We start from the raw sequence: 10,124 nt of genomic DNA, 5'->3' as shown, positions 1-10,124 counted from the left end.
TCCCATCCTGGAGCAGGAGCTGTGCAGAGGCTCCTGGAGGGCACAGAGCTGCCCCAGCCCCTCCTGCCCTGCTCTGGTCACACAGCCAGGTCCCAGCTCCACCTCACCTTAGTCCAGCTGCTCTCCCAGCTCCTCCTCCAGCTCAGTTGGCAGAGCAGCATTTCCAGTTCATTATTTCATCCCTGCTACCCACATTCCCTGCAGCCTGTAGTGCTGGGGTAGACCTTAGAAATTAAATGGATAATTTACAGTTATTGATACAATATATTTATCTGAGTTCTCACTACACAGCAGATCCACATTTCCTTCCTCCAGTGAATTTCTTCACACTTTTCCACAGATCCCTGGCAATCCCAAGCTGTAGATGCAGCCAGGCTGTTTCTCCTCTCCCTGGGCTGGGTTTGCACACCAGCATTGCCAGGGTACACGTGGAAGTTCTGTTTTATAGTTTAGGGAAATAAAGCTGAATTCCCAATTTAAACCAGAGATCCTACAAACAAAAGATTCAGAAAATTCAGAGATGTGGAATAGGCTGAGGGAAAAAAAAATTAAACATGAACAAATATGGAGATGATGATTATTGCCTTTGGATTTGTCCTTTATGCACCCATTGAAACCTTGAAAGAAAAAGACAAATGATGATATTGTGGCTAAAGAGAGTGCAAGAGTTGCACCTAGCCTGGGCTGACAACTCAGGGAGGAGAACACCATCCCGAGGGAAAATTCCAGTTATTAACACAGACTCTGGCTCACCAAGAAACTTGGAGATCTTTACTTGTCTTACACATTGTGAAGGGGAAAAAAAACCCTCCTTTCTAAATGTCTTGCTTATTAAGCCAGTCATGCATTGCTCTGTAGGCTGTAAAGCAGTGTAACATGCACAGGGGGCTCATAAGCATATTTAGTGTTAGGGAATATCATTTATACAGTTTTTATATTGTCAGTATTACCCCTAGAGAATGAGATTAGGCTTTAAACTACTGTAAATCTACGCTTTTGCTCACCTTTGTATAATTTCGTTTTTTAATAGAATGAAGCCCACATAAATGAATATTTGATTAAGGGATAAACCTGATAAAAGAATACATTTATTGCACACAGATTTATTCAAATCTTTGCTATATAATACAGTGAAGTGCTATAAAATGGTCTGTAGCTTGCAGTCAGCTGCACTGAGGAGATGGTGAATATTCTCCAGAAAAGATTAATTTGACAACATCACATTGTCTTTCCCATGTAAGTGGGGGCACAGCTGCTCCCAGCACGTTAATTCCTCAGAGGTGGTTGCTGTGTGACGTGGTTAATGCCATGAAATTCAGTTTATTGCACAGCAACAAAAAAGTATTTTAATTTCTGGAGAATAATTGAGGGTGTTATAAAAAAGGAAATATTTAACTATGCACTTTCTGTTCACTGATCATTGATGTCTCCTGGGTGGGTGCACTGGGCTTGAGCTGTGGCATTTACTTTTCTCTCTTACAGGTATTCCAGGTACCTCCATTCAACTTTCCTTGAGAAATGAAGGGGATTGGAGGGAAATATAGAAACCTGTTCCAAAGTTTAGTCAGCCAGCAGTACCCTCAGTGTCCTCATCTTACCTTCATTAAAAAACTCATATTTCAAATTTAATAAGAACATAAAAAACAGCCTCCACTAAGAAGAAGCCATGTGCAATTTCCTAATGATCATGAGAAAAAGGAAAAAAAACCAACACAAACCAACCCCACAGTGCTCAATCCCTGCATTTCTGCTGCCCCCCCAGGCTTTAGTAATTCCCCACTAGGTTTTAGACAAGAATTTTCATCAGCCAATGGCCTGAAACTAATTTTAGTTCTTTCTTTGGAGGCTCCCAACCATCCCTCTGGAGTTGTTATGTCCCTGGCTCTTGTGATCTTTATTTGTGCTTACATCCAAAATACGTGTTAAATCATCTCGGTTTGGAGAGTCTGAGTCTCCTTAAAACCACAAAACATTCAATTACTAATTAGCTGTTTCCTGTTCCTAATGAAGTGAACATGTCGGATTTGGATTAAAATTCAGCTACTGCTCTCCTCTGTTTATGGTTCCAGATGTTTTTGTTTTATCTAGGAGGTTACTTTGACAGCTACTGCTAAATGATAAATCACTCATATTATAGCTGAAATGCATTTTGAAATTGAAATGTGGCAAACTTGGAGATTGCTCCAAGGATCAGTGTCAGTTTGCAGGTCAATACTTGTTTGTTCCTTAGGAGTGCTCAGTATTGGCGTATGTAAAACAGTAATGGGAGAGATGTCAACGTTGTACAAAATGCTGCTCCATATTATCATTTTGCTATCATCTTCCAGATCAGTTCTTGCAGATTTAGCTGGGTGGATTCATGATTCATTGTATAATGAACAGGAATATGGATTCTTGTTAGCTTCAGTTTCTGTGGGCATTTCAATATTTATTTTTTCTCTGGGCTTAAAAGTTGCTTAATGTGAAAAATCACAGTTGATAGGTACTATAACTAGGAATATTTTTATGAAGTGCTTTTCTGCTTCATCCTCTAAATAAAGAAATAGAATTTTAAGAAAAATGTGGTGGTTTCTGAATGAAAGAACAGTTTTCCAAGAACAGATCCTGATTTACATTTTTTGAAAGCAGTTCAGTTTTAACACCCTGTTCCCTGGCAGGTTTTGTGCAGTGACAGGGATGTGTGGTACAGCCTTGTGCCTTGTCCCTGGGTCTGTCCCAGGGAGGCACCAATCCAACACGGGCTGCCTTTGGGAGAAAAGGAGTGTTTAATTTAAAAAAAAAAATCCCTTAAAGGAAGAAAACCCAAATCAGAGCATTTACAACATGTCCTGAGCCATTGCTGACAAACACCAGGGTGAGGGGTGGTGGGTCTTTGTCCTTTCTTGAGGGTTTGGCCAGGTGTTGTCACCCAGTGCCTCCCCTTCCTACACAAAACCTGCCCACGTGATGGACAGTTTGGTTTATATCACTTGTACATTTGCTCATTTGGCTTGAGGGGAAAAAAAATAAGATCCACAACCAAGTGAAGAAACCATCTGAAGTGTCAGTTAATTATAAAATGTTCAACTGTGTAATTGACTTTTTTTCCTTCTTTTTTGTTTCCCTCCAGAAAACAGAACATACATCAAACCGACCATTATGTACTGAAGGAACCACCTATTGCTGAAAAATGTGTAATGACCACTATTTGAAGACTATATAGTTCCTGAGAAATGTCCCTTCCAACCTTTGATGCCTTCAGTACTGTGTGAGGAACAGGATTTGTAGCATGAAACTTGAAGGACAATTTCAAGCAATTTACTGTTGCTGCATTGAAAACTGCCGTATTAAGAAATACTGAGACTTTTTACAAGCTTACCATACCAAACCAAGCCTGTCACAACAGATCATTTTTAGGTCCCTGGAGATAGAAAGGAGTTTTAGTATTTTTAAGCACATACATGAATTATTTCCCCTCCCCACCCCACCCCAAAAAAGAACTTTTTTTTTCCTTAGGAGGTGGCTATTACTGAATAGCAATGGCACAATGATTTTAAGCCACAATGGTCCTCACTGGCTGTACATCATACAAGTCCAGTTTATCACTGAAACTGTTCAACATGGAGCTGTTTCGATTGTGTTTATAAATTAAGCTTTGTTTACTGAAGCAGATACTCGATATATATTAACGTTTTAAAAAGAAATGTGTGTACATTTTTTAAAAGAACGATGTAAAAATTGTCCTTTCATTAGATGACCGATTCAAAAGTGTGAGCTAAACCCTAATAGCTGATGTAATATGAGGATTATAATTGATGCTTTTTTTTTTAATGCTCAGTTCAGCTTGGCTTTTGGTCTTTCAAGATGGAAAAATGAATATGCAGTAGAGTGTTAGATAATGGAAACTTTTAAGTATGGTTTCTCTGTTGTACCATATTAAGTTAAAGTACACATTCTTTGTTAAAAATGTTCTTGCTAAAAATACAGTATTAAAAAGTTTTTTGTTTGACTTTGGAAATCTTTTAAGATTTTTTTTGGACTGTGAATTCCCATAGTAACTGTACTAATGCAAACCAGTATTTTGCACTATTAAAAATACTTGAAGAAATGATTTAATAAAGAGGGTGGGTTGGTATTAAACATTTTCCTAATTATTGTATGCTCCAGCTTCTGAACTTTGCAACTGAAAGCTTCCCTTCTCAAAACATGGGACTGAAGGCTGGTTTGAGTCAGGTGGAATTAAGGGATCACCTGTTCCCTCTTTATTTTAATTCCTGGGTCAAAGGCACCGTGCTTATTTCCTTGCAAACTCCTGTTTATGTGCACGTGTTTACACACACGTGCCCTGAATATAAATCACTGTCACTTAAAAACAAAACAGACCTTTAAATAGATCTACAGGGAATTTATTCCCTGTGATTGTGTTTACTTCTGGCTACATCTAAATGTAGAGTGTTCGCAATTTCTTTCATTTTTAGCACTAGGGTTTTTTTTCTCATTAGCAGACTTTTGTAAGCAGACTCTGCAGAATAGAATAATCTGATTTTTTTGTTGTTCCTAAAAGAAATCTTTCCACTTAACCAGTGTCAGTTCAAGAAAATGTGTTGCCCCCTGTTCTACAGGTGATCAAGTGACTTACCAGAACATTCTTCCAATGTACAAATTTGGTTTTTTCCATATTTTTTTTATAACAGCTGGTTTAATAACTGCATTAATCATCCTGCCATTGATCAAACCATGAAAAGTTGAATGAGACAAAGAAACAGGAGCATTAGGAATTGTGAGTCCTCCTGATTCTTAATAAATGCTCATGTGTGAATAAAACACTGCAACACCAGAACTCAAATTGTACCTTTAGGTATTATATTAATTTTAATTTCAATTCCAGTGGGATTTTCTGAATTGAGGGCTGGATTTATTTCTAAACCTTATTTTTAAAAAGGAGTTGAGACAGCCCTTGGGGTGCTGCAGCACCTCTGGCTGACCCAGCACTGGCAGTGCTCCTGTCAAGTGCAGATTTTGAAGAGAGATCTTTGCTCAGTTATCCAGTATTGTGTAGCTTAGAAAGTTTTAATGTAACTAAATAGCCCAGTCATTAAAATAGCAACATTTTTGCACTTTCCTTTCATCTCCATAAAGGCTTTTTGGGCATTTTTCCCCTCGGTGGTTGATGTACACATTCCTTAAGGCATCACTGAGCCTGGGTTGATGGGCACAGGTTGATTCCTGATTTGCCCATCCCAGATTGGTTTTCAGTGTGGAAATTCTGACAAATGATGTTTAGGACACTGATAAACTTGAGAGACTGGGCTGTTTTCAGCCCTTACTGGGTGGCTCCTGGTAAGTATTGACAAAGCAAGAGTCTGAGGGCTTTGGTGTCAGCTCAGCCTGAGGAGCACACCCTGTGGGGGAGAAAGGTGTTCAAGCCACCCTGGGGTGGAGGAGCCACCTCAGCCTTCACCACCACACTCCTCCTCACTGCAGCAGCCCCAGGGAGGGACAGCACCTCCTGGGGTGGGGTTGGAGGGTGTTTTTTCTGGGTGTGGGGCAGAGGGGGCTGTGGGCAGCTCAGCTGGGCGTGTTCGGGGTGCAGCACCCACAGCCCCTCCGCCAGCTCTGGCTCCCTGAGAGCTGCCCAGGTGTGAGGGTGCAGTGGAGTGGCCATGGAGGGACCCATGGAGTGGCCATGGAGCCACCCATGCCCTTGGCAGAGCGTGGGTGCTGCATTGGAGCCGTGCCCCGAGTCCTGAGCAATGCTCACACAACAAAACAACAAACCCCAGGGGTCAGCAGTGCCCAGTCTCCATTGGAAGCCTGGATCTAGAGCAGCCCTCAGTGAGAGCACTCCTGTGGAAATGTAGACTGTGCTTTAAATCTTGAATATTCCTGCTTGGAGTGATTGCTGTCTCCAAGGAAGTGGCCTGTAAATACATTTATTTACAGACTGGTTTTGGTAACGTGACAAAACACGGGCAAACCTGAATTGTTACAAATTTCCTCGATGGCCTCAGCTGATCTCCACAAGCCCTGGTGTGCCTGTGCATGCACTGAGCCCTAAATACACATGGCAAAATTCCCAGCCTGGGCTTGGATCTGGAACTTTTGGCAACAGCGCTGATGGAGGCACTTCCCACCTTCCCCCTGCTGCTCCTGCAGCATCCCCTGGCCCTGCTGGGTGGGCACAGGGCGGGGAAGGAGTTCACAGAGGTGTTTTTATAGCCAGGTCATGTGCTATCATCATTTCTAATACATGCTGCACTTGTAAAATCACTATTAATAAACAATCTGACTTTAGTTCTGTCTGCAAATAAGGGCGTCTTTGATGATTTGAAGCTGAGATGGAAGGGCAGTAAAAAAAGTATTTTTATAACGATGTATTATGAATGGATAATGATTTGCTACTGCTTTATATTTGTACATCAAAGAAATCAATTGAAATGAGCCAGTTTGGTGTCAGCAGAGCAAAAATGCTGCAGCTTTTGTGGGTGCCTTTAGACCTGAACCTCTTTGGACCTTCTGTTGGAACAGAGCATCCTTTGCATGAACATTTGGGTGTGAGCATTTAAGGCAGGGGAAAATATTCTTTATGGAGTTAATTCTTTAAAATAAAAACTCCCATTTTTCTGAGTTTCAGTTACAAATGCCTTAAGATCTTACTACATCTTCATTACATGATTCTGTTGACATAATCCAAAACTGTGAAAGCAAATACAGCACCATACATTAAAATGTTCTTATGATAAGTGATACTTTAAAAACTGGAAGTTTTATGGTAGTTTAACTACTTTAACATACATTCAGCCTTGCATGTTTGAAAATGTTTTCACAGCTCTTTCAGAAAGGACACTCAAATGTGTTTTCACTGAACAGTACATGCCTTTCACCATCTATTATTTTTTTGTCTCCAAGAATGGTTAGTTGTGGGGAAAGGGGAGGGGTTTGCTGTGTATACATACACACACACATATATATATATATATATACATACCTGTTCCTGGTGCAGGAGCAAGCATTCTGGAATAAATTTTTCTGGAATAAATTCTGGCTGGTCAGAGGAAAGATGGAGATGAAGCAGCCAGAGAAGTGACGTGTTAATATTGAACTATACAAAATCAGTCCAGCTCTAATTAATCACTGTGTGCTTCACTCAGCCCCCAGTGGGCCAGATTTACTTTTCAACAAGAAAATCCAAAGTAAAGCAGTGGAGACAAACTCAGTCCCTTGGAGTTGTTACCTGAGATGGTTTCATTATGGTGAGGTTTGTAGCACAGCTCCCTCACAATAAACATTGCAGTCCAGCACCTCTCACATTAAGGTTATTAAGGGAGATTTTGCTGTATTTAAATGCTGTGCAGGAAGCATTTGAGTGTCCCAGCAGCACGTGGATGGCCCAGGGCACCTTTTGTGGTCACCCTGCCCTGCCTTTGGAGAGCTGGACATGGCAGGACACTCCTTTAGGATCTGGGCTTTGCCTGAAGCTCTAATCTTGTTACCCAAAGCCATGTGCCTAAAATGAATTGTCCACCAAAGTGACCAAACAGGAAAAACCACTGGCATTAAATGAAACAAGATGAATTAACTAAAAAGAGAGGAAAGGATTAGCAGGAATGAAAAAGAAACCTTAACTCGCTCCAGTGCCGCTAGGATTTGGCATTTAACTCTAATCATATGTTTCATTCTGTGTCAAGGAGAAATACCTGTTTTGTGTTTCCCCTGACAATTCCTGCCATTAGCTGAAAGTGTTTATTCCCAGAGCTGTGCTGCCATCAGTTGATGATGCTGGGGCACTTACAGAAGAGAGGTTTTGGCAGGAAAAATTCTTTAACATTTGGAACATTATTATGAAATGTAATATTGTTCTTTGTAGATCAGCCCAAAGCTATTCCATGCAAATTGTTGTGTTCTCTTTCTTGGTGTCAGCTAGAGCAGAGGGGGAAACCACATCCCTAAAAGTAAGAAAACAGACCAAAAATGCTTAAATAAGAAGGAATAAACTCCCTATTGGACTTTTTCTAGATAGTTCTGTAAAACTGCTGAAGACAGAAATGGTACACAGAGATTTTTGGTGTCAGATCAGTGCTTTGCATTTTATGTGATCATTTACACCTGTGCAAAGTAAGTGTTTGATAGTGTTTGACAGCTGATTTTGTAACATTTGACACTTATATTACAATGTTGAAATGACTCTACAATGTGCCAAGCAGTGGAAAAAGCTCTGATTCTTTTCATGGCTTTATCCTTGCAGTTGAATATTGAGATTCCATTCCAAAGGTAAAAAATACCATTCCTCACATCCTGACTGTAATTCTTTATTTCTTCTAGTATGTTATGTTCTCCTCATGCTAACCTGGGGGGAAAAAGAAAAAATTCATAAAGGGAAAAGAAAAAAGCAATTGTGTTTAATCCACAGCCTGGATTCACAGGTGCTGGCTCTTACAAACCAAACCCAGCTGGGAGGAGACACAGGGGAGTGAGAACTCTGCCACAGGGATGAGAAACCCTGCAGGACTAAGACTCCTGATTTGGAAAACCTGGTAAGTAAATTGAATGGTTTTCATAGTTATCAGGTGTCCTGAAGTTAACAGCAATTTTCACCAAATGAAAGTTTTGTTTTCATTTAAATTGGTTTTGGCTACTTCAAAACAAACTCTCAAGAAACTCCTGGGTATTTCCTTTTTGCTGCTTAAAGACAGGCAGTATCAGACTGTCTCCTGTAAGAAATAGGGGGTTGATCAGTTTGATACTTTGGACACACTGGAAATAAAATAAAATCAATGTCAGCAGTATCACCTCTGTGCATAAAGAGTTACTACAGTTCTGAGTTTATAGATAGAGCTTTTCCCACTCCAGGACAACAAGCCCACTGAGAAGGATCATGGACACAGCAAGAACACTGTCTAAATTGTAATTGTAAATCGTACAGTTTGTCAAGACACAGCTATTTGAAGTGCAATTTCCAATCTCGTGTGTTGGCAGGATGTGATATCTTAATGAAAATAATAATATTGTTTGCTCATCTGGTACCAGCCCCATTTCCAAAGGAAAAGCCTCTCAGACTTCCCACATGGAATGGCTTTTCCAGCTGAAGTGATGCAGCAGCCAGTGTAGCATGAGTAAGTTAAGTGTCTGTGAAGTTCATGGGCTGGTGAGGAGGCAGGACCAATTTGCCAAGCCTGGAATTAGTGACAGGCTGAGTGACCCATGGCCAGGCTGTCACCTTACTTTACATTACACTCTGCAGCACAGCCCAGCGGAACAGAACCTGGGAAAAATGACTCCAGCAGGAGATTGCAGGATTTTCAAGGTTACCATTGTTGGATTGTCATTTCCTAGATCAATCCCAGTGGCCTCTTGATAAGGCAGAGAGCAGCCTCTTGCTTTGCCATCACTCAGAATTAAACTCCCCCACCTTCACCGGTGTTGTCTCTTGGTCTACACCCCACAGACAGAAATCAAAGCTCCTCGTGCCCTGCCTGTGCTCACAGGGCTGCTTTCACCTGCACTGCCTGGCCCAGAGCAGCCCAGCCAGCTGGCATGACTGGAGGGGCTCAAATGTGAGCCACAGGACAGCAAAATTATTTATTCTAAACAAGAGAATAAAGCAGGACATTCAATTTCCTCAGCTGGAGCTGAGGGGGAGAACAAACAACAACCCAAATGTGAATTTGTATGTGTTTTTTACCCAGTAATGGGAGCGAGGGGATCACTAAAGGATGATTTGCTCAGTCTCAGGGAAGGATTGGTTTCCAAGGGTGCTGGGTAGTGCACCCCAGTACCTGAGACCTGGCTCATTTTCCCACTGTGTTCCCAGCCAGGAATCTCCCCTTCCGTGTGCTCAGGATTCTGGAAGGGGAAGGCTGCAGGGTAAGGGAGATAACATCAGCTGCTGCAAATGGGCCTGGTGATTTTTGACTTAAGTTTTATTAGGAATTTGAACGTGACATCCCTTCCTGCTGAGCACATTCCCAGGCCATTAATGTCAGCCAGAGTTATGCTCACATGGCACAGGGAGCTGATCTCTTCCGTGTGTCTGTCCCAGTCCTGGGCCTTACTCAAACAATGACAACTTCATCAGGATTTACTCCGTGCTCTATGCCTCTATAAAAGTGATTTTTAAATAGGATGATGGAATAATATTTACTCGA

At 41.3% G+C, this 10,124-nt stretch overlaps 1 protein-coding gene across 1 annotated transcript in view; it reads left to right on the top strand.

The window, feature by feature from the left end:
* Positions 1-3,997, top strand: part of DACH2 (dachshund family transcription factor 2) — a 246,351-nt gene extending 242,354 nt beyond the window's left edge. The window contains exon 12 of the mRNA XM_015626682.1: positions 3,110-3,997. Coding sequence (XP_015482168.1) covers positions 3,110-3,147 — 38 coding nt within the window. The 3' untranslated portion in view covers positions 3,148-3,997. The remainder of the gene's footprint in view (positions 1-3,109) is intronic.
* Positions 3,998-10,124: the final 6,127 nt, after the last annotated feature.

Source organism: Parus major, chromosome 4A (assembly GCF_001522545.3).
Source record: "Parus major isolate Abel chromosome 4A, Parus_major1.1, whole genome shotgun sequence".
In the NCBI taxonomy this organism is placed as follows: domain Eukaryota; kingdom Metazoa; phylum Chordata; class Aves; order Passeriformes; family Paridae; genus Parus; species Parus major.
Note: the sequence above shows the minus strand (reverse complement) of the source record. Positions and strands in the feature narration are given on the sequence as shown.